Source organism: Staurois parvus, unplaced genomic scaffold, assembly GCF_062004578.1.
Source record: "Staurois parvus isolate SC_StPar_1 unplaced genomic scaffold, SC_StPar_1.0 ptg001525l, whole genome shotgun sequence".
Classification (NCBI taxonomy): domain Eukaryota; kingdom Metazoa; phylum Chordata; class Amphibia; order Anura; family Ranidae; genus Staurois; species Staurois parvus.
Window position 1 is genome coordinate 328,893 of NW_028319321.1, and position 25,390 is coordinate 354,282.

The window sequence follows — 25,390 nt, forward strand, 5'->3', positions numbered from 1 at the left end:
GAACAACTATTGCACTACCTGTTTGTGAGCTGCTGGGCACCAGCAGCCTAGTATATCTTGGCCTTTTACACACCAGCACTGCAGCATCTCATGAGGATGTGGTGAGTCCCAGAAGAGCAGTCCAAGTTGGTGAGGCGACTAGCACTAGTAGCATCCCGCAGCCACCAAGAATTTGCACACAGGCCCGTAGAGCCCATAGCGTCCTTCCGGATTGTGTGTTTGCAGATCCTGATTGACAGTCCTCAAATTCTGCAGCACCCACACTTCCCCCATGTCACTTATTAATTTTAGATTTATTATCCTGGAAGTGAGCGGTGCATAAAATATATACAAAGAAAAGGAATTACAAAAAAGACAAGAAGACCCACAGAGTTGGCTATTCACTAGGAAAATAAAAGGGATAAAAACAGAAATAAACGTTATCGAGGTTTATCCTGTGACAGAAGCATGTCAGAATTGTCTGCAATTCCCCAATTGTACTGGTTCCATAGGAATCACCCCGTCCATATCTCAGGCTCCTCAATTTATTGAAATTTTAATGTGGGTGGGACTTTAGCCCTTGTCCAATCAACCCTGGGGGATGTTTCTGTATCAGCCTACAGGACGTTCTGTGTTCTGAAGTGACCTGGATCCAATGGGCCAGGAATGACTCTGATCGTTGGGTCAGAGATAGGATTTTTGACACCAGCGCATCAGTCTGATCGTGACAGTACCAATCACTGTTCAGCTGTCACAATCAGGTGCCATTTTTGTGTGTTTCCCCGGGATTCTACAGAGAATACATATTCAGTTTTATATGGACATGGAGCCTAAAATGTGTCCAATCAGAAGTATTTTCATCTCTCTGCAACTAATATTTTAGCTTTTATGAGAGATGAAATAGATTCCTCTGATCTGTTGGTATAAATCAGAGCTGGCAGACATTTTGGAGCCTTCTCCTGATCAGCCTACAGCTCTTGTTTCAGGTTCAGGAAGGTGGGAAATCCATGTCTACATGGATGAGTTCTATTGGCATCTCGGTGTCTCTCCTGGCCTAGAAGCAGCTCTGTCCTTTCACATGCTAATTGGTGACCATATGTCTCTGACTGATGACTGAATACTGAATCTCTAATAACACGGAATGAAACTAGATCTACAATCACATCCTTCTACAGATCACGTCACATCTCAGCTACTGGCAGAACTACCCGACTCCCACATTTATGTTACAAATATATTTCTATATCATTATCATATCTCCTCTGAAGCATCTCGTCTCCAAGGAGAATACATGTCATGTTTGTAGTCATTCCTCATAACTGAGGTCTTCCAATCAGTCAGAAATTCTCCAATCCGTCACAAATGTAAGGGACCACTGCTCTGACCACTGATAGAAGGGAATTCTCCCATTGGTCCCTAATGTAAAGTACCAATAATTTAACCTCTGATGTAAGGGGGATCCTTCTCCCATTGGTCACCAAAGTAAGGGACCACTACACTTACCACTGATATAATGGGGTCCTTCTCCCATTGGTCACCAAAGTAAGGGACCACTACACTGACCACTGATATAAGGGGTCCTTCTCCCATTGGTCACCAATGTAGGGGACCATTGCACTGACCACTGATATAAGGGGTCCTTTTCCCATTGGTCACCAATGTAAGGGACCACTATACTGACCACTGATATAAGGGAATTCTCCCATTGGTCCCTAATGTAAAGTTCCAATAATTTAACCACTGATATCAGGGGGATCCTTCTCCCATTGGTCACCAAAGTAAGGGACCACTACACTGACCACTGATATAATGGGGTCCTTCTCCCATCGGTCACCAAAGTAAGGGACCACTACACTGACCACTGATATAAGGGGGTCCTTCTCCCATTGGTCACCAATGTAAGGGACCACTACACTAACCACTGATATAAGGGGTCCTTCTCCCATTGGTCACCAATGTAAGGGACAAATACAATGACCACTTGGGATGATCTCTGGGTTTAGTTGTCGGAGAGTAGGGATGAGACGACAGTACAAACCAAACTTTGCCTGTTCCGGTCCCGTGTTTTGCAGGAGCCGATCATCACATGTAGAAGAGACATTTCTACCACTTCTATATATAACAGCTTCCCGCTGTCACTGGTGCCTGAGGAAGACATGGATGGGTACAGCGGCCACACCCCCAGGAATCAGTGATGTCATTGGGAATCTCTGTCACGTAAGGAAGGGGGCGGGGATAGCAGTGACATCACTGACCAAATATGGTCACTGGTCACATTTGGGTAATAAGGTCCCACCATCCCTGTCCCTTCACTTATGTAGATGATGACAGTTTAGGGAGCTGTCATTGGGCTGGTGCTATTGTCAGGTACTATATACCCCATACTCATTCACATGGGGGACGGTATATGGGGGCCCCTTGTTATTAAAGGGGGTTTCCAGAATCCAATATGACCCCCACCTACAGATCACCAGCCAAGGTGACAAGGTGCTATGCCTGGGGGAATCACCCCTGGTAAGGTGACCCTCATGTTGTGGACATGTGGCCTGGTATGGATCAGGAGGGGGGGCACACTACAGCCCCCCTCTGCACTCTGTATGGTGGGCTGTATATGATATACTGCTGACCCCCGCACTCTGCGCCATTATTGAAGGGTGTGAGGTGTCACCGAGGAGCAATGTTCTATATTGAAGTTTGCCCTCATTGCACCGACACACACAATAGTTTTTGTTCAATAAATGTTTTATTATAATTTTACATTTAACAAGATTGAAGCATAAAAATCAGGAAATAGTAAAGGAAGGAATCCGATTGGTCAGGAAGATCCCTTGTCTGGAATGTGGGGGCGGAGTCATTATTATTGGTGTACAATACAATACACAACGTGTTCCATTATTATAACAAAGTATTGTAGAAAAGATCCCAACATAGAAAATGGGGGAAAGGAGGAAATAAAGGCGGATATGAAGGGGAATCTGTGTACGGGGAACACCTTAACAATCACCACCATTTTATTCTCCAGGGCCTCTGATGTCACAGAATAGATGTTTGGGGGTTTATCTCATCTTCAGGACCAAAATCTGCATTTTCCCATGTGTGCAAAATCATGCAGAAACAGCTCTGGCAGTGAGAGGGTTAATGTGGGCTAGATGGGATCACTCTGCTGGGGTGACATTAGAGCTCCCCCTAGCTGCAGCCTGGTAATAACATTGCTGGGAGGTCTCTTCATTTCTCTGCTCCATACTTCCCGTCTTTATAGAAACGTCTCCTGACATTTGGGGGTCTATTCATAAAGAATGTGTAGAACGATTCACCTGGTGAAAGTGCATGTCCATTCCTTAGCAGATCCAGAGAGGTAAGTGTGCATGGATGGGGTGTAGGTCAGTCCTTACCCTAGATGAAATCTCTCATACAGACACAATGGGACTCATGGGACTTTATAAAGAGGAACTCCAGAAAAACATCAATAAAGATCTTCCAATGTTTTCTTCCCAATCAGCGTAGAAATCATACAACCCTCCCAGCAGGTGTACAAGGCCATGAAATCTCTCACAAAGTCCATCAATGGACAATTCCTGGACAACAATCACCGTGGGACAGAATTCTGAGCACCATAAGGAGGATCCAGCAGCGTCATCCATCTCCACGCGTTTCGTGGTGCAGCGCTCACTTCTTCAGGAGAAATGATTCCTGCTGATCAGAGTATACACCAATAATAAAACAAATGGCGGCAGGACCATCACTGGCTGGATGGAAAGTGGAGCAGGAAAGTGGCGTCAAGTAAGTCTTCTCAGGAGTTCTGTGCTGGGCCAGCTCCCTTGTTTATGGAAGCCGGTGGACATGCTGGTGCTCGGGTCTATGACACTTCCTGCCTACCATGGTAAGCCAGCCCCCCTCTGTGTTCTCACTGGATGCCCCTGGGTCTGCCCCTCCCCCCATGTGTACGCAGATTGCACAGAACACATTGGAAGATTTGATTGATGTGATTTTCTGGCGTTCCTCTTTATAAAGTCACATGACCATTCTGTCTGTATGAGAGATTTTATCTCCTGTCCATTCCTTCTCTGTGAATGGGGCTAAAACACCGATGTCATTAGATTTGCTGAGCCGGGGGAATGTTTTCCATCATTACAGAGCATTTCACAATCCATTTATATTCTTCTCCTGCCATCAATGGCCAACCCGGTCCCACACTTCATCCATGTCTTTTGGGGACCTCTGATCTCCTTATGAACTGTTTCTTCCATGATGAAGATCAGCCATGGAGTATATCTGAGGTGTATATCAGGGTGTGCTTCTTCCCCACATGAGAGCTGGGATGTCCAGCAACATTCATCTAGAAGACATTTCCCACACTCAAGGCACTAATACACCTCCAGGATTGTGTGGGACCCCTGATGTACAGGAAGACAGGACTTAAGTGACAAACAATTCCCTCACTTAGGACAGGAAAGTTGTTTCTTCCCCGTGTGAGATCTCTGATGAATGGAAAGATTGAAGTTCCTTGAAAAACATTTCCCACACTCAGAACAGGAATATGGCTTCTCGCCCGTATGAGATCTCTGATGTCTAGAAAGATGGTACTTCTGTGAAAAAAATTTCCCACACTCAGGACAGGAATATGGTTTCTCCCCTGTGTGAGATCTCTGATGTTTAGAAAGAATGGACGTCTGTGAAAAACATTTCCCGCACTCAGGACAGGAATACGGCTTCTCCCCCTTGTGAGATCTCTGATGGCTGTAAAGATGGGACTTCACTGAAAAACATTTCCCGCAATCAGGACAGGCATACGGCTTCTCCCCTGTGTGAGATCTCTGATGTTTGTAAAGATTAGACTTCTGTGTAAAACATTTTCCACACACATGACAGGAATAACTTATTTCCCCTGTGTGAAGCCTTTCATGTGTGACAAGATGTGATTTTAATCCAAAACATTTCCCACACTCAGGACAGGAATATGGCTTCTCCCCCGTGTGAGATCTCTGATGTGTGTAAAGATGTGACTTCTGTGAAAAGCATTTCCCGCACTCAGAACAGCAATATGGCTTCTCCCCCGTGTGACATCTTTTATGAACTTTAAGATTGTATTTATAATGGAAACATTTTCCGCACTCAGCACAGGAATACGGCTTCTCCCCCGTGTGAGATCTTATATGCAAATTAAGATGAGATTTATAATAGAACCACTTCCCGCACTCAGTACAGGAGAAGCTCTTCCCTGTTGGAAGGCTGGCCTGGTCCCGCACAGTCTGAGGTTCCTCAGAATACGAGGAATCCGATGGTCCATCTACACTGGGTGGTGCCGGATGGACATTGGAGGGAGCCGGGTTTTCTCCTGGACTATACTGTGTGATGTCCTCATCTTCTACTTTCCAGTCTGGAGACAAAGTGAGACAATCCTCAGAGGTTTTCCTCATCTCCCGGCCATGGACTAAAATACAAAGACAAAGAGGATTACTAGACAGGAGCTGATTGGTTCCCCCAAACCAGGACTCCGCCCACATCAGGCAGCTGAGGGGATTATAGGACGAGGGTCCCCACCCCCTCTATCACTCATCGCCATCTTCCCAACACAAGAAGTACTGCACTTCCTTATTTATTCCATGATTTAGTCATGAAGAACAGCGGGGCTGAGCCCCACCAGAGGTCAGAGAGTGAGGATGAGGGGAGAACAACCAAGATGAAGACTGGACTGATCCTGAAGACCACCATCATTGGGGTAGTGACTCCTCCCTCATTATCACTTTCTGTTTAAGGGTCCAAAGTTGGAGGATGTTATCACATTATTATCACCATGTAAAAGTCTGTGCTCCAATCACATCATCCGATATAAAATGTCCAGCTGGGAGGAAATGGGGGGAACAAAAGAGAATATATAGCAGTGGTATGCAATTTATAACATAGAGTTGTGTACAAAATAATAGCAGTGTGTTGAAAAAAGTGACTAAAGCTGAAAATCCTTCTAATCCTTTTATTTCCATCCACACAAATGCATTGGGAACACGACACATTCTATTCCAAATCACAACATGAAGAAAAATACATCAAATTTGTGTTCCTCTAAAAAAATGGAAGAAAAGTGAATATTAGACGGTTCAAAAAAATGGCAGTGTTTGTATTCTTCTTTACAAACTCCAACATTCACTATATAAACTGAGAAATGTTTGAAGATTTTGCTTTCCTTTGAATGACTTCATGAATATTTGGTTGTAGTCGCACTGTTTCTGAGAACTGCTGTACATCTGTGTTGCATGGAGTCACCCAACTTCTGGCCCCTGTGATCAGGTATTCCAGCCCAGGATGATTGGACCACATTCCACAGTTCTTCTCTATTTCTTGGTTTTGCCTCAGAAACGGCATTTTTTATGTCACCCCACAAGTTTTCTATTGGATGAAGATCCGGGGATTGGGCTGGCCACTCCATAACGTCCATCTTGTTGGTCTGGAACCAAGATGTTGCACGTTTACTGGTGTGTTTGGGGTCGTTGTCTTGTTGGAACCCCCATTTCAAGGGCATTTCCTCTTCAGCATAAGGCAGCATGACCTCTTCAAGTATTCTGATGGATTCAAACTGATCCATGATCCCTGGTATGCGATAAATAGGCCCAACACCGTAGTATGAGAAACATCCCCATATCATGATGCTTGCACCACCATGCTTCACGGTCTTCACAGTGTACTGTGGATGAATTCAGTGTTTGGGGGTCGTCTGACAAACTGTCTCCGCCCACTAGACCCAAAAAGAACAATCTTACTTCCATCAGTCCACAAAATGTTGCCCCATTTCTCTTTAGGCCAGTCAATGTGCTCTTTGGCAGATTGTAACCTCTTCAGCACGTCTTTTTCCCAACAGTGGAACTTTGCGGGGACTTCTTGCAGATAGCTTGGCTTCACATCGGCGTCTTCTAATTGTAACAGTCCTCACAGGGAACGTCACACCTTCTTTCATCTTCCTGGAGCTGATTGTTGGCTGAGTCCTCACAGGGAACGTCACACCTTCTTTCATCTTCCTGGAGCTGATTGTTGGCTGAGTCCGCCCCATTTTGGCTATTCTTCTATCCATTCCAATGGTAGTTTTTCGCTTTCTTCCGCGTCTTTCAGGTTTTGGTTGCCATTTTAAAGCATTTGCCATCATTTTAGCTGAGCAGCCGATCATTTTCTGCACTTCTTTATATGTTTTCCCCTCTCCAATCAACTTTTTAATCAAGGTACGCTGTTCTGAACAATGTCTAGAACGACCCATTTTCCTCAGAATTTCAGAGAGAAATGCACTGTAACCGGCATGTGCAACATTTGCTGCCTTCCTTCCTTAAATAAGGGCAATAATTGCCACCTGTTTTTCAAAGAATGAATGACCTCACTAATAGAACTCCACACTGCTAATATTTTGAACATGTCCCTTTCAATGAGTGATTCAATGACACAGAATCAGCAGCATGCATGTCATGACTGTTGGGTCTGTTGGATTTCTATGACTCTACTACACCTGCTAGGAAATTATTTGCCATGTAGAAGTATCATTTCTACGAAAAACAGTGACTGATCCGGTTAGTGATGTCTGACTGTTATTATTTTGAACACAACTGTAAATTATGTAGTGCAGGGGTCAGGAGTATGTAATGTACACCATAGAGTATATAGTGCAGGGGTCAGGAGTATGTAATGTACACCATAGAGTATATAGTGCAGGGGTCAGGGGTATGTAATGTACAACATGGAGTATATAGTGCAGGGGTCAGGAGTATGGAATGTACAACATAGAGTATATAGTGCAGGGGTCAGGAGTATGGAATGTACAACATAGAGTATATAGTGCAGGGGTCAGGAGTATGTAATGTACAACATACAGTATATAGTGCAGGGGTCAGGAGTATGTAATGTACAATATAAATTATACAGTGTAAGGCTCAGGACTCATAATATTGGTATTCAGTAATCATTGGAAGATTAAATGTTTACTGTAGACAAGTTGCAGAGATCCCACACCGCTGCCTCCCATCTCCTGAGACTGCACTCAGTGACTTGGGTCTGAGACACTACAGACATATCCCTCCACCCGGCACAGCCAGCAGACAACAGAGCAAGGAACCCTGGGAGAAATATTCTGTCAAACATCTTACTAGACCCAGACATGGGGAAGAAGACAGTAGACTCATACCCCAGGTGTCTAGGTCTAGTAATGTCTATAGTGAAAATCAATATTTTGCTGCCAGCTGAACCCCAGAACCTCCATAAATCCAGTCTAGATACATAAATTGTGTCTGCAGCACAGAGAAGGAAGATTATCCGAGAGAAATCCAGGAATACAGGACGGGGAACACAGCTCAGGAAAGTGACCAGGGGATTACAGGCTGATATCACCCAGTCCCCGCCCTACTCTGGACCAATCAGTGAGCAGTATGGGTGGAGGAATGGATTTAGTGTTCATGACCCACCTGTGCTGATCTCTGTAGGAGTGTCCTCCTCTATAAATGTCCCCGTTATTCCATCCTCCTCCATAGACTGCTGATCATCCCTCACATACGCCTCTTCTTCTTCTGCTTTCACCTCAAATTCTATATCGATTGGATCTCCACTCTAAATCAAGGAAATGAGAGAAAATATCATCTGTAAAATGTAAGGTCACATAAAAGAACTCCACACATTGTCTCTACAAGTCCATGTTCTAGATGCTCCATCCCACCGACCTTGCAATGGGGAGGGATGGAGTGACCTTCCTGTGTGGAATCCCGGGAATACAGAGGATGGGGACATCTCTCTGGTGGGTTCCTGGTATTAGGTGGCTCCATCATATCCTTGTGTCCTTCTGAAAACTCCTCCATCACTCCATACTCCTCATCCTCCTCTTTTATCTCTTCTTTAACATCAATATTATCATCCCCGAGGATTCCACTCTGAAAGATATAATAAAACATTAATTGTAACAAACATGCTGTGTATAAATCACAACTACCAATAATTGTCATCATCTACCTGATGATGGTGAGGGATGGTGTGACCTTCCTGTGTGGAATCCCGGGAATACAGAGGACGGGGACATCTCTCTGATGAGTTCCTGTAGCTGGATGACTCCACCATGGTGTCCTGGTACAGATCTTTGTGTTCTTTTAGAAGCTCTGACTCCTCCATCCCCCCATCCTCATCCTCCTCCTCTTTTATCTCTTCTTTAACCTCAACTTTAGGATCTCTCAGGTTTCCACTCTGAATATATAATAAAAATGACATCAATGGTAACAATGCAGATAATGTACAGATCCTAATGATACTATCTGTGATTGTTCCTCATCTACCTGATGATGGTGAGGGATGGTGTGACCTTCCTGTGTGGAATCCCGGGAATACAGAGGACGGGGACATCTCTCTGGTGGGTTCCCATGACTGGATCCATCTGTAGGAAACACACACACTGACTGAATCCATTGTTTCTATGTGTTTATCAGATGATGGGGGATCTAGGTGGATCCTCCGTACTGCTCTCTCCTTTACAATAAAGTCTCCTCTTACCCGGTGATGTGAGGGGCGGCTGATTGTCCATCATGACGTCCTTGTAGAGATCCTTATGTCCTTCTAAATACTCCCACTCCTCCATGGAGAAATAGACAGTGACACCCTGACACCTTATAGGAACCTGACACACACAATGATACAGTCACCATCCAGACACATCCCTTGTCTGTTACTGGAGAATGTCCCAGAATTCCCGGCACCGCTCACCTCTCCTGTCAGCAGCTCCATCATCTTCTTGGTGACTTCTAGAATCTTCTGCATGTTGTGTCTCTCAGGCTTTAGGGAGTCACATGGAGGCACTGTGATGGTCATATGATCACCTGACTTCAGAGGAGGAAATCTCTGTATTGGGGAACCAATAGGAATATCATGTTAGACTCCCAGAATCCTCCTCACCTCTCCGGTCAGGTCTGTGTTTTATTAATAGAGATAAGAGAGATGTCATGTGACCTCCCAGAATCCTCCTCACCTCTCCGGTCGGGTCTGTGTTTTATTAATTGAGATCAGAGTGATGTCATGTGACCTCCCAGAATCCTCCTCACCTCTCCGGTCAGGTCTGTGTTTTATTAATAGAGATAAGAGTGATGTCATGTGACCTCCCAGAATCCTCCTCACCTCTCCGGTCAGGTCTGTGTTTTATTAATAGAGATAAGAGTGATGTCATGTGACCTCCCAGAATCCTCCTCACCTCTCCGGTCGGGTCTGTGTTTTATTAATTGAGATCAGAGTGATGTCATGTGACCTCCCAGAATCCTCCTCACCTCTCCGGTCAGGTCTGTGTTTTATTAATAGAGATAAGAGTGATGTCATGTGACCTCCCAGAATCCTCCTCACCTCTCCGGTCAGGTCTGTGTTTTATTAATAGAGATAAGAGTGATGTCATGTGACCTCCCAGAATCCTCCTCACCTCTCCGGTCAGCAGGTAGATGATCTCCAGGGTGAGGTTTAGTATCTTCTCAGTCATGTGACTCCGGTCCTCCTCCATCCTCATTGGTGCCATCATGTGATCTATACAGGTCTCCTTGTAGACGGATAACTTTGGGAAATGAAAGTAAGAATGATTTGGATGGTATTGGTCACACAATAATAGGATGTGGATGTGAGGGGGGAATAGGAGGGTTGCTAGACATTGAAGAACTACTCCCCCCATGGGAAGACATTTAGTTTGGACTGTTTAGGGTTTACTAAATTTTCAAGGTCCCGGGACCCTCTTGACCTGTCAGATCAGAAATCCCCTTTTCTCTGTTGGGTTTGTTTGGTCTCTGAACTGGTTTTGATGAGTTTTAGATCTGCAGACAAGGAATGATAAATCTGATCCTTCCTTTGACTAGTTTGCTCTGAGGCAGTGCTGTGAGGTCAATGTCGGCTCATCATGAGGTCCAGGAAGGGGAACTTGATGACTTTTGGCCGGAGTTGCTGGATAATCAGGATAATTGGCAGAACTCCAGCTGCAAGGCTCCAATCTCCGGCAGCCTGCTGACTGACAGGAGTGATGTCACTGTCACTCTCTTCAGTAAGAGAAGGGATTGGGTAGCAGGAGGATGGTGCTGGTGGAGTAGAGAGCTGTGGGGGAGGAGCCTGTTCTCATCTCATCTATGTGTGGGTAGGAGGAGGACAGCAGGGGGAAGGGTTTGATCTCTTTGTTGCCAAGTATTCTGACATTTCCAGGACATTGTACAGTCGCAGTGGCTTTTTCTGGCTCTGACTTCCAACACCGGGCACTGCCAGATTCTGTGGTATGGGAAGGTATTGGACTGTCCGCCCATTAAGCATTAATGCTATGCATACAGACCTCCCCAAGGACCAAGTGTCCTTCTTTGTTCTATTTTGTGTCTTGACCAGTGAGATGGAGAGGTGAAGACTTCCTACACGTGCTGGCAGGAGATCTTTAAGGAGGTCAGAAAAGTAAGTGAAGGTGGGGTGGGAGGACCATCAGAGACCAAGAGTTCCTATGAGACCTAAAGCCCCCTCTTACCTCAGTGCCTTGCAGCCTAAATACCCCCTCAGAGGCCCCCACAGTCCTTCAGCCCCACTAACCTCTCAGAGTTGTTCAGCCCTATTACTTCCTAACAGGATCCCAAAGCTCTTCAGCTCCTCCTCCTCAGAGGTCCCAGAGTCCTTCAGATGCAGGAAACCCTCAGAGGATCCAGAGTTCTTTAGTCCCACTACTTCCTCAGAGACCCCTCAGCTCCTCTACTTCCCTCAGACCCCTCAGTATTTTCCTACCTCTGACACCAACGATGGAACATATTCTTCATGGCCGGCTGGGGAATGTTTCCTTCCTCCTGAGCAGCAATGTAAGGGGCTCTATGCTCCATACTCCTGACCCCGGCACTCCATCATTGTGTTGGCTGCATAGTGTAATGATTGCCCATTGGCTGCCTGTGTAGTGTCATCATTGCCCTTTGTAGGCCATGTATGGTCAGGATGGTCCTTGTCTTGTCTATTTATTGTCAGTGCTGTTTGTTTAGAGGACCATATTACTAGAATTTATCTCCACAATGAGGAGAATGTTCCGGCCCCGGAAGTGGGGGAATGTTCTGCCCCTGAAGGGGTTCATCTGGGTTCCCACACTATATATGTGTGTATCATCATCTGCTGGAGATAAAAGATGTCACAGTGACTATGGAGGAAGAGGATGGACATGACTATGGAGGAAGAGGACGGACGTGACTATGGAGGAAGAGGACGGACGTGACTATGGAGGAAGAGGACGGACGTGACTATGGAGGAAGAGGGCGGACGTGACTATGGAGGAAGAGGGCGGACGTGACTATGGAGGAAGAGGGCGGACGTGACTATGGAGGAAGAGGGCGGACGTGACTATGGAGGAAGAGGGCGGACGTGACTATGGAGGAAGAGGACGGGCGTGACTATGGAGGAAGAGGACGGACGTGACTAAGGAGGAAGAGGACGGACGTGACTATGGAGGAAGAGGACGGACGTGACTATGGAGGAAGAGGACGGACGTGACTATGGAGGAAGAGGGCGGACGTGACTATGGAGGAAGAGGACGGACGTGAATAAGGAGGAAGAGGACGGACGTGACTAAGGAGGAAGAGGACGGACGTGACTAAGGAGGAAGAGGACGGACGTGACTATGGAGGAAGAGGACGGACATGATGATGGAGGAAGAGGATGGACATAACTATGGAGGAAGAGGACAGCTGTGACTATGGAGGAAGAGGACAGACATGACTATGGAGGAAGAGGATGGACATGACGGGGGGTTACTGGGTGTAAATAGGAAATAACATCTTATTACCTCCTCTGCTGCCACTTCTGGTAACGTCTATTTTATACTTCAAAACCACCTGGAACTTCCTGCCTGACATCACTTCCTGTCTTTACCTAACATCACTTCCTGTCTGTCTTCCATAGAGAAGTCCTGTCTGGGAAGAAGTGAGATCACCACCTTCTGGAACTCAGAGGAACTGCAGCCCCGAGAAACATCTGTAAGGCTCTGTTCACAGCTTTGTAGTTTGTTTTTTGTTCTTTTTGCAGTGCTTTTCGCAGTTCATTTTGAGTTTTTTATGTGTTTTTGATATGTTTGCAAGGGAGAATGTCACCAGCACACCGAGGATCACCAATATGGGTCCAAACGTTTTAATGAACGATCACATAGTTACTGCAAGGCAATGTATCAGAGTCTCGCAGGAAGCCTTCATCAGGCATGTGACGGAGGAGTCATGCGAGTCTCCAAAGCATTGCCTTGCTGTAACTATGTGATCATTTGTTAAAACGTTTGGCCCCATATTGGTGATCCTCGGTGTGCTGGTGACATTCTCCCTCGCTGATTCTGTTTGGTTCCAGCCGATGGTCACTGCAGCACCCACTTATACGCACAGCCATTTTTAATGCAGGAACGTGTGCGTTTGGATTGTACACTTGCACTTTGATACGTTTGTGATACCTTTGTGGCGCATTTTGCGTTTTTTTCAGTTTTCAAAGTGGATTTTTTTTTTCCTGGGCAGAATAAAAATGCAAAAATGCACAACCATACAATTCAAGAGATTCTCCATTGAACTCTATTGTAGAAAATATATATTGCATTTTGCTTTTTAAAATGTCCCGGGCCCTTTCCAAAAACACAGCAGCTCAAAAAAGCCTAGATGTGAACATGGCCCATAGGAAACCATGTTAAGTGGACTGTTGTGCGTTTCTGAGAAAAGCAAAAAGCACTAAAAAAAATGCATTGGTGTGAATGGAGCCTGAATAATCATTCCTGTAAAATATCTGCCTTACACGGCTACCAGGGAAATTCAAATATAACACAAGATAAGGAAGAACAAATCATTCTAGTTCTTATGGAACCAACACTTTAACAAAGATATTTTATTACATATAGAAGACAAATTAAAACAGATTCCCTCTGAAATCAAATCTTTTTGGTGAAGAAAATGTAAAAATATTCTTTAATGCATAAAAATATCTATCAATCCACTCATAATGAAGATGTTAGACATAAATGACAAGGATGTAATGGTCACAGAGGAATGGTGGTGGAGATCTCTCACAGTAAGAACACTTCCTTGAATGGTTCTATAAATAAAGAATGAATCCTGGAGGGAATAAAGCTGTAAAGCAATAAATAATATATAAACTGGGCCATCCACTTCATCCATAAAGACATTGTGATTGAAGATCTTCTAGATCACATAGAAGGAGGACTCATCCATGATTTCATACATTTGTTTGGAAGGATAGAACAATCCTCAGAAGGGAACATGTAGGATGACAGGAAAGGCTCCTGACTGGTGAGATCCTCCAAACATAATGATGACATCCATGAACTGGAGCGAGCTCGTTGGGGTGATAAAGCCAATCTGGAAACACTGTGTAGACGTTCTCCAAGAACTCAGCACACTCCAGGTGTGGAGAAAGTCTCCAGGTGGGTTTAGCCTGTCATTTATCATAGATACAAACACACTGTAACCGGGATGGATCACTCTGCCATTTGCTCTCTTTTTTAGTCTGCTGGCATAGCTGTGTCCAAATTCAATAGATCTGTACCTATGATCCGCTGTGCTTTATTTCTCCTCCCGAGACCGACACTTCCTATCCTCCACCCTACAGCCATCATACTACACTGCAGTGTGGATGGGAAGAATACTCTCCATGGTGCAATGATAGAAACTGACCAGAATTCCTGGACACCAAAACACCAATCATATGAATGTGGAACTCTTTGGCGTAATCCTCTTTGGACATACCGCAAAAAGTTCTGCAATGCCTTCTCTTCTCACATTGGAACTCCTATCTGAAGATATATACCTGTAAACTTGTACACAAAGGGCATTTACTCTGTCAAAGATCTGCTGAACAACACTTACTGTACATAAGAACGTTTCAGGATCCCAGCCTCACTTATTTTCTGGACCAGAAAGATTTCTACAAATTCCTCAGAATTAGACATATGCTACCTCACCTGCACTGGTGTGAGAACACTCAGCCCATGGGCCTCATAACACTCTTCAACAGCTCTACACCTTCCAGCTCCCATCTCTCTACCTTCTACCACCTACTCCAAAAACAAACTCATACAACCAAACTCCCAACCATGGGATTCTGGAAATCGGAACTTTAATTCTCTATCTTTTGGATAAAAAATATTTTCTCATTTCTGTTATAAAAATATCCAATAAACTCAAATTTTGTCATAAATTTAGGCCAACATGTATTTTGCTATATGTCTTTAGTAAAAAAAAATCCCAATTACTGCATATTAATTGGTTTGTGTGAAAGTTATATCATCTACAAACTATGGGATAGATAATGGAATTTACACAACTTATACTTTCTGACTGCCATCACATTTCTTGAGGTGCTAAAATACCAGGACAGTACAAACACCCCCAAATGACCCCTTTTCAGAAAGAAGACACCCTAAGCTATCTGCTGAAAGGCATGTTGAGTCCAGGGAAGATTTATTTTTTTCTAAAAGTTTTTTTTTTTACACAAAATTGTCACTTTAATGACATACTGCTCCCACAAGCCATGGGTAAATGTGGAATTACACCCCAAATACATTCTGCTACTTCTACCGAGTATGGGGATACCACATGTGAGAGACGTTTTGGGAGCCTAGCTACATACGGGAGTGTAACGGAAGCGTAGGCAGGACAGAACCCATGAAGAAGATGGGAAACACACAAAGCTTTATTGAACTCTGAAAGACACTCAATCAGGACAGTTCATGGCACTCCGCGACATGCGGCTTGTAGGGACACCCACGGTAAGTGGGCTCACGGGGACTCAAGGGGAGCTTGGCTTTGGCGTCTGGCCTCAACACAGCATACTAAGGACAACAGGCTCACGGGGACCCAATGGGACTTTAGTTGTGGGGTCTGGCCTAGCACAGCTCCCATCCAACTTTCTAGGGACATCAGGCTCACAGGGACTCAACGGGACTCCAACTGTGGAGTCTGGCCTAGCACAGCTCCCACTCAGCTTTCTAGGGACATCGGGCTCACGGGGACTCAAAGGGACTCCAACTGTGGAGTCTGGCCTAGCACAGTTCCCACCCAGCTTTCTAGGGACATCGGGCTCATGGGGACTCAATGGGTAGCGATGGCTCAAGCACTCAGGGGCATCACAGTTAGCTATACTCTGGGCACGCCATGGGGCAGTTCAAGTAAGGGTAGTCTAGGCGTGTAGTAGGGGCAGTTCATGACCTGGGTGTCTGTGCACACAACAGGGACAGTTCATGACACGGGTGGTCGGTGCGCACAACAGGGACAGTTCAGGACACGGGTAGTTTGTGCGCACAACAGGGACAGTTCAGGACACGGGGGTCGGTGCGCACACCAGGGACAGTTCAAGACACGGGTGGTCTGTGCGCACAACAGGGACAGTTCATGGCTTCTAGGGACACTTACGATAGGTGTCTTGCAGGTGCTCAACAGCAGGAGGCTTCCAGAGGGATAGGCGACTTGCAGACGCTCAGCAGCAGGCAGCTTCCAGGGACAAAGCGGTCAGCAGGCAGTACAGCTTCCCAGGGGCCCAACGATCAGCAGACAGGATGGCTTCCCAGGGGCCCAACGATCAGCAGACAGGATGGCTTCCCAGGGGCCCAACGATCAGCAGATGGGATGGCTTCCCAGGGGCCCAATGATCAGCAGATGGGACAGCTTCCCAGGGGACCAGTGATCTGCAGACAGGATGGCTTCCCAGGGACCCTCAGCAACAGACAGCGGCCCTCACAGTGGCCAGCTTCTCCAGGGCCCAACAATCAGCAGCAGGGGCCCTCGTAGCAGCCAGGAACAGCAGCGGGAGTCATGGCCATGGGTCTGACCTTTGAGGAGGGGGCTCATGCAGAGCACTCAGCAGGGATGCCTGCAGAGGCCCAGGCCCCACCCGGACCTCCCACAACCACAGTGGCTCCAGGGACAGCAGCAGGAGTCTTAGCCATGGGGTCTGACCTGTGGTAAGGGGGCTCATGCAGAGCACGCAGTGGGGATGCCTGCAGAGGCCCGGGCCCCACCCAGACCTCCCATGACTGTGGTGGCCCCAGGGACAGCAGCGGGAGGAAGAGAGCAAGCCTGGTCTCAAGCTGACCTTTTAAAAGCTGTGCGGGATGCTTCCAGGTTGCCCCGGCAATGGCCAGCCCAACGCCGTGTTGCCGGGCAATGAGGCACGTCCCTTGACAGGGGCCATGCTCTTGAGAGCCTTTGTCTGTCTGAGAGTACAGTCACGGGAAACTCTTGTGCCCTGCACTGCACTCACCAGGGGTGTGCAGCGCTGGGTTAGCGGCCCCGCACCAGAATCCCTCAGTGGGGTGTCACTTCTCTCTGTCTATATGTCCATAGAGGTGAGAGGTCCGCCACAGGGGTCACTTCCTTCTCATCCTGCGCAGCCTGCCTTCACAGGCTGCGTGAGGATGTGAGGAGGTGACGAGGGGCAGGGGGGTGAGGTGACCCCCCTCATCCTGTGCAGCCCATCTTCAAAGGCTGCAACAGGATGAGGAGAGGGTGAGGGGACACGGGAAAGACACAGGCACCGGGGGGGGTTTGGACAAGGAGCAGGCACTCCATGACAGGGAGCCTGAAATCCAATGACCACTTTGAAAGCCTGCAGGTGCATAACCTCCTCATTTCACTTCCTCACTACCTATCAGTTTCGGAGGCCCTGAAATACCAGGATAGCACCAACCCCCCCAAATCACAGGTCTGATATACAGGTTTGACCCCATATCTGGCCAGCTTATTGGGGAGAAATAGTTTGAATGCAAGGTGGCCTAAAAAATGAATGAAGGACTCATCAACACAGATTTTTTTGGTGGGGAGTATAGACATCTGCACATTTTTGGTTAAGGTGATTTACAAGGGGATGAATTTTGTGGAGCCGGTCAAATTCAGGGTCACCCCGAGGATGACAGATTGTATTGTCATTGAAATGCGTAAATCGCATTATATTCTCATATCTATGCCTGGCCATGACAGCAGAGAACACGGCGTATGATGAATCGGGTCTGCGGACCAATACAACTGCAATTCATTTCTTTTAGTAATACCCATGTTGAGGGTTAGGCCCAAAAAAAACTTAAATTCAGAAACTGTAATAGGTTTCCATGTGAACAGTCTGGCAAGGTTTGAATTTGGGTTGGTGGTGATAAACTGTTGTGCATATAAAATGCTTTGATCCGCAATCAATGCATAGAGATCTTCCGTGAAAAACAGCTCCAAAAAATCAAGGGGAGGAGTTAAATTTGCTGTTTCCACCTGAATTCTGGGTTGGGCAGTGAATTGGGGAAGTACGGGTGCTGCAGAATTTGTGGGCTGCCAATCAGGATTTGCAAGCACACCCGGAAGGATACTATCGGCTCTACGGGCCTGTGTGCAAATTTTTGGTGGCTGCGGGACAATACTTGTGCTCACCACCACACCAGCTTGTACTGCACTTATGGGACTCGCCATGTCACCAAGTCATACTGCAGTGCTGGTATGTGAAAGACCAGGATGTACTAGGCCGCTGGTGCTCGCCAGTTCACCAAAAAGTAGTGTGGCACTAGTACTGGCACTCTGCTGCATATGAGAGTCATCATGCGTTTGTATCACCTCAGCAACCTGAGAAACGGGGTTGGGTATGCCTGACCTTAGCAGGAACCTCTTCTCCGTCATCTGAGTGATCTGTCAGGGTGCCGCTGCTGTCTACAGATTTGTATTCTGAGCCTGATTCTGTCAGGGAGTCTTCCCTTTCGCTCTCATCTGACATGCTCAGAATCCTGTAGGCCTCGTCACTAGTGTACCTTTGCTTGGACATTTTGGCCACTAAATTTATAGGTACCTAGTGTGACTCACGGGAAAAAGAGCGCCTGGCTGTCAGGGACTGCTTGAACCGCTACAAAAAATTTACCGACAAGTGCTAACAGAGATCAGGCCTGACTCTGTGAACACTGCGGTTTTGTGTGTAATGTATCAAGTGACAGTTATCTACTGACACTGCACTTGCTGGGGGAGAAGGGGGGGCATAGGGGATAAAGGCAGGTGCTGGCAGGTGCCGGGGCTGATCCCGCTAACGCTGCATTTTTGGGGATACTATAGTAGTGTGAACGCTGGTATAGCGCTAATCTGATCAAAGATATTGATCCGCTCAGACACTATACTAGCAATGGAGGTTTAGAGTGCAAGTGAGCGTGTTCCTGGCAATAAAGGGGTCAAATGTGATTACTGGTGTACTAGCGGCAATCTGACGCTATCTGGGAGGGGCGCTAACTGACACTAATGCTATCTGAAGTCACCAGTGACACTAATACAGTGATCAGTAAAAATCTGTTCACTATAATCAATGACACTGGTGACAGGGCAGTGAAGGGGTTAACTGGGGGGCCGATCAGGGGGTTAAATGTGACCTAGGTGTGTTCTAACTGTGGGTATGTGCTGTTTTACTTACAATTTGTATGTCTTCTCTCTCTGGTAAGGAATGTGCCCAGGCAGAGAAGAATGACATCATATCCTGTCCTGTGTAACTGTCAACAAAGGACAGGATAGGACAGGGACCGATCATCCGATTTCAGCCGGACATCACTGGCTGAAACTGAATGATTGATCCCTCGGGGATCAAATGGTGACAGCCGCGAGTTGGCGGGGGCGTGCGTACACCCCCCCTGCCCGAGAAAAACCTTGGGAGTGTGGAGCACGTTTTAAAAAAAAGCTGTGCCACCCTGCCACCATTTTAATGCAGTGGCTGTTCGGCAAGAGGTTAGGGGACGTTTATCGGGGCTGCAGTTCCTCTAAACTCCACAAGATGGGGATCTCATTTCTACTACCCAGACAGGACTTCTCTATGGAATACAGATAGGAAGTGATGTCAGGTACAGTCAGGAAGTGATGTCAGGTACTGATAGGAAGTGATGTCAGGAACAGACAGGAAGTCATCTGGAATAAAGACAGGAAGTTCCATATGGTGCGAAGCAGATCGGAGACATTGCTGGATTTGGCAGCAGAGGAGGTAATAAGATGTTATGTTCTATTTACACCCAGTAACCCCCCGTCATGTCCGTCCTCTTCCTCCATTGTCACTGTGATGTTTTTTTATCTCCAGCAGATGATGATACACACATGTTGATGATACATATCAATATTTAGAAGGACACAAGGATCTCTACAAGGACGTCATGATGGACAATCAGCCGCCCCTCACATCACCGGGTAAGAGTGTCATGGAAATTTTGTATTGTTGGTCGAACTTTAAATGTGTCATGTATTCGTGTTATTCATATGTCTCTCGTGTGGCTTAATTAAAGCTCTGAAGGCTGCAATTGGGCCATGCGCATGTACAATGTATGTATTACAGTACTCGGCTTGGTAATGGATGAGATGGCAGATCTGCGCTTATAGACCGGCGTGTATACCACCACGGCATTCCATGCGAATGCTGCTGTCAGTAGACCGTGGGCCTGTATCCACATATCAGCAGCATGGTACCACGTGGGCTTCATAACGCAATGCGCAAGCGGTGTGAACTCCACGTGTAGGCTTATGCATATCTTACAACCCATTACTAACTTGAAACTGTATCTGGGATGGATGTGTTTTAATAAAGATCGTATCGGGCCCATCCAGGTACAGACTGATATTTTTAGGGAGTGCTTGTGCAGAGAATTTACATACCAATAGAAGCTAGTAGGACAGGAAATATGACCTCAGATGGCTCATAGGGGGGAAGGGGAGGAAGTCTGCTGACCTCAGAAGGTTCATGGGGGAGGACCAGTGATAGATAATAGCAAAGGCTATGCTCCAATTGGAATGTACATCCTCTGTATAAGCAATCCCCATTGTATTGTTCGGTGGGAGGGATTGACTTTATTCATGTGGGGGGCATGTGTGTATTCTTAATAAAACAGAGAGCTGAGCCAAAAATCAGCCCTTATGTGAGTTGCAACCAGCCCTAGAGTGTCGTGTGATCATTCCAGGGTAACGGAGCTCCAATCACCCACAAATTCAACAGAACCAAAGTATTTGGATGGGCAGGAATCGTGTAGTTTGGCTGCAGTCGTGGTAAGCGAGATTCGCACAGCTTTATGGGGGATTTCTGCGCATCCAACTGCGAGTACTCACGGTAAGGAGAAATTCGGTAAAGCGAATTTCCAAGACAGTTTGGCGAGCCTGGTGGATACTAACGCGTATTCTTGCGTAGCTAACCTAGAACGAGGGGGGAATGGCCATCATGAACTAGCAAAAAGTATGCCGGCACATTTCAGGTCTCTCTGCCATTAAGAGGATCGCTTTTTGCGTGTTCGTGTGGCTGATTTCGCTCTCTGTTAGCTAACAAGAAATACCGCTTAACAAGGACCTCGTTTTTTGTCCTAAACTCTTGATTTTGTGGGTGAAAGACGAGGGTTTGTCTCTGCGGAGAGCAGCAGAGGGGTGGGTTTTGGTTGGCTGGATTTGGTCAAGTTTAAAAATCTTCCAACCAAAAATTAAACGGGTATATGTTTTAGTGGGTAAAAGTTGTTGCATAGTGTTAGGTAAGTATTTGTGGGCTGTAGGTACTGTGGTGATTGCTTTACCCCCCTCCACGTGAGGTAATTATTACAGTGCTGAAAGGCTTAGGTTAATTGTTAACTGTTGTAAGATCTGTGTTATGTGGTCTGTACAATGTTTTGTGGTATTACTGCTCCCAGCAAGCATGCAGCAGGGGGTCCTTTCTGTTACATGTGCATGTTAGTGTGATATGTTGGTGTTTTATGTCCGTTCTGTGATTGTGCCCAAATTGTGTTGTATGTGTGCTTCATATTGTTGTGTAATTGTCCAGTGTATGTTCTGTCTAAAAGTCTGTTTTATGTAAGAGGCAATTTTGAGGCTAGAGGCTGCCGTGTGCTTCCCTGTGGGGGGCCATTCTAGCGTTGCCGTGTGTTTCCCTGTGGGGGGGTCATTCTAGTATCTGCCATGTGCTCCTCTGTGGGGGGTCATTTTCTTGACTAAACCACATGGACTCCTTTTGTTTGGTGGCCATTTCGTTGGCTACCAAATGTGCAGTAATCTCTATGCAATGTGCATGAAGTTTCCTATATGCATTTGACCCATATTGTGTTTTTAATCCAAATTTTTTACAGTTTCATTTGTTTGCTTTTAGCTTTAAATTTGCGTATTGCCAGCCAATTTAAAGTGTATTAAGCGAGTTTTCCCTTCACGTGTTCCACATTTAGTGAGCGCGGTGTAGTCTGGGTTTTTGCACATAGATTTCTTGTATAGTGATTATGTTTTTCTTGTGTTTTTCCTGTTAAAAGTAGTTCCTTATTGTAAAGCGGGTTTGTTTTAAGCTGCTGTGTCGCGTGTTTCACGTCCAGCAGACTTTTTGTGTAAACGGTTCTAGGTGGTTGCAGTAAAGATTGCGTGTATAACGTGGATCGTTTAGCGGTGCTGATAGGAGTGATTTTTGAGTCAGCAACAAGGTTACTTTTGGCGCAGTTTTTCGGTTTACCTCGGTGTAATTGTTTTACTGTGAAACGTCCCGTGTTTTTCATAAGGATCCACTTTGTCCTTTTTAACAGTTTTTCAGGTTGAAAAAGGGTTTTTCTGTGTGTATTAGGAAAGTTTTTTTCTTTTTACACAAATTTCCTAAAGGTCAGTTAGCAGGTTTCTGCCCAACCAGTGACCCCTAAGTAACATCCAAGAACCCCTCTTTTTGTTTTGACTTGTGTTAGCTACTGTGTGCAGGGAGAGAAAAGCCACTTTCATCATTGTGCGGTGTGGCCTGCCAAACACAGTGGGTGATGAGAACCACATAAATTACGCTGTGCGAGTGGGCGGTCCAGGGAAGTGTAACGCTTAGCCTGGTTACCACAAACACTTCGGGTGGTCAGGATCACACAAATTGCGCTGTGGGAGTGGGAGGTGTGCTCTCAGTCTGACCGCCACTTGATGCGCTTCGGGTGATCGATAAGTATCACATAAATTACGCTGTGCTGGGAAAGTGGTGGAATCAGGCCTCTCGGTAGGATCCCACCGAGTGCTCCAGGGGGTAAACAGGTACCCGGACGCGGGATATATACCAGTGACTAGTCACGATGGGCAGTAGTCAGTCCATGAAGAGAGAGGGGGAACCAGCCCTCTTCAGGGTAAGGACAGCTGCACAACTGATGAAGGTGAGTTTGGGGGGGAAGTCTACAGAACCCCTCAAAAGGTGGAATAAATGGTCGAAGGGTACCAGATGGGAAATTCCCCGGGAAGGTACATTTGACGCATGGAGGTGGGAAAAATTCATCTCTGAATTTGAACCACGGATGCAGGCGTCAGAACTAGAGATCGCACAGCTATGGCTTCACAGGTCAATCCGATTAGGGAAGCAGGGCATACATAAACTGGTGTCTGTCCGGAAGAACCAGGTGATGTATACCTGGCCTCCAGAGGGAATAAAACAGGAGGATCCAGTGTCAGAGGTGGAGGAAGCTCTTTCAGGGCTGACTCTACTAAGGCAGGCAGGATCAGGGTCTACTGGGGTTCTCCAACAACCAACAGTGGCTGAGATAAGTATAACTGCACCTGTCTCTTCTGTTAGTGACGTCACTCTTGACATACCTTCTGTGTCTTCTGTCTCTATGCCTCAGCCTCTGCCTCTACCTCTCCCTTCTCCCTGCTTCACCCCAGCTCCTTCTGTTTCCAACTATGAAGCCTTCTCAACAACCGATTTGCAGACTATCTGTGAATCAAGGGGAATAGACACCTGGTTAAAAAACAGGGCGGATTGCATCAAAGCGCTACGAACCACTGATCAGACCCCTGCCCCCCAGCTATACCCTGATCTGAGGGACCTCAAACCTGAAGGTGCAGTAAGCGAGGTGGTTAATCTAAGCCCACCGATGAAGCTGGGTCAGCCCTTGCACTCTTCCCGGACCGAGGCCTATCCAGTCAGGGTGCAGCAATTTGAAGGTCCTCCCAATGCACGGGGGGAACGGACTTTAGGGGAACGGGTAGTTTGGCATGTCCCTTTCACCCCGGCAGAGATCCGCATTATTCTGGCTGAGCTCCCGGACTATCGAGTCAATCCGAGAGGATTTGCTCGAATGTTTGGACAAAACCAGTTCAGCTATGGTATGAGCGGGTCAGATTGTGCACAGATCCTACGGGCAAAGGTGGGCATGGAAGTGGCCAGTACAGTGATTGCAGGGTGCTCTATAACCACGCATGAGGAGATGACTTCAGGGGGCAAAGAGTTCTGTACACAGCTAAAGGCAAAGCTTCCAGAAATGTATGGTGCTACCTCTACTACGGACATGATGAAGCTCACCCAGGGTCCTAATGAGGAAAGCGCCTGCTTCTGGCGCCGTCTCAAGCAGACGGCACTGGATGCGGATCTGGAAGTTGGACCTGATGCTCCAACTGAAGGGGTAAAGGTGACCGCGACGCACATTCTGTTGCGGGCCAAATTTTTGGAAGGCATCAATATTAAAATTCGGGAAAGGCTGGTTCTGGCCCGACCCGAATATAATGAGATGTCTATCCCTGCTATCCTTTCCACTCTTGCGGCAATAGAGAGGGAAATGGATAGAAGAAAACAAGACAAGGCCAAAGTTCTTATGTCCCAGACCCCACACGAAAAACCAAGGGATCTGGGTCACAGGAAGGATAGGCCCCCACCCAGGTGCTTCCAGTGCCACCAAACGGGGCACATGAGGAGGAGCTGTCCCCAATTACCTAAAGGTCGGTGGCAGTTCATTCCTGATGAGTCCCCCGCCCCTATGACCACCATGGTAAGTAACTCCTATGAATCCTCATAGGAAGTTGGCAAATCGGTGTCGGCCCAGATCCATCTTTTTCTCGAGGAATTAAAATATCCCCTCCCTTGCCTCATCGACACCGGTGCAGCCAGAACAGTCTTGCGAAAACAGGACATCCAAGGCAAGGTACCCCTCTCAGGGGCAAACACACCGACGGTAGGTCTCACAGGTCAAACAGTGTCTCTACAGTCCACCAAACCACTCCATTTCAGGTTAGGTCTGCACACTGAGGCTGTCAGGTCAGTGCTGGTCTCAGATGACGTCCCCATCAATCTTTTGGGAGCGGACATCTTGTCAGACATTCAAGCTGTCATTGAGTTCACCCCATCGGGTGTTGTGGTGAGTAGTGCCCTGTCGGAAGAAAGACTGTGCACATTGTTGGCCCTACCTTATCTCACCGAGGCTACATATTGTCTGGAGTTGGACGTATTGGCTGAAGTTGACCCCAAAGTTTGGGCAGCAGATAAATATGATGTGGGTCTCTTGCCGGTACCTCCAACTACAGTCAACATCAGACCAGGAAGCGTGTTACCACAACTACCACAATATCCTTTAAGTGTAGCTCAAATGGACAGCCTAAAAACCCAGATCGACCATTATCTACAGATAAAGGTCCTCACCCCAACCCAGTCGCCATGTAACACACCATTATTCCCAGTAGCAAAAAAGACAGCACCTGGTCAA

At 46.7% G+C, this 25,390-nt stretch overlaps 3 protein-coding genes across 3 annotated transcripts in view; 1 reads left to right on the forward strand and 2 right to left on the reverse strand.

Moving 5' to 3' along the window:
* Positions 1–25,390, forward strand: part of LOC149435381 (uncharacterized) — a 97,434-nt gene that overhangs the window by 39,061 nt on the left and 32,983 nt on the right. The window lies entirely within an intron of this gene.
* Positions 3,149–5,396, reverse strand: LOC149435382 (uncharacterized). The gene has a single exon (XM_089662704.1). It carries the CDS (start codon positions 5,394–5,396, stop codon positions 4,416–4,418), a length of 981 nt encoding a protein of 326 aa, XP_089518830.1. The 3' UTR covers positions 3,149–4,415.
* LOC149435383 (uncharacterized) lies at positions 5,393–14,989 on the reverse strand. Its single transcript, XM_089662710.1, has 7 exons — positions 14,915–14,989; positions 9,694–9,828; positions 9,484–9,607; positions 9,270–9,367; positions 8,953–9,180; positions 8,667–8,873; positions 5,393–5,410 (listed from the first exon to the last, which is right to left on the reverse strand). The coding sequence occupies exons 1-7, from the start codon at positions 14,987–14,989 to the stop codon at positions 5,393–5,395; spliced, it is 885 nt and encodes a 294-aa protein (XP_089518836.1).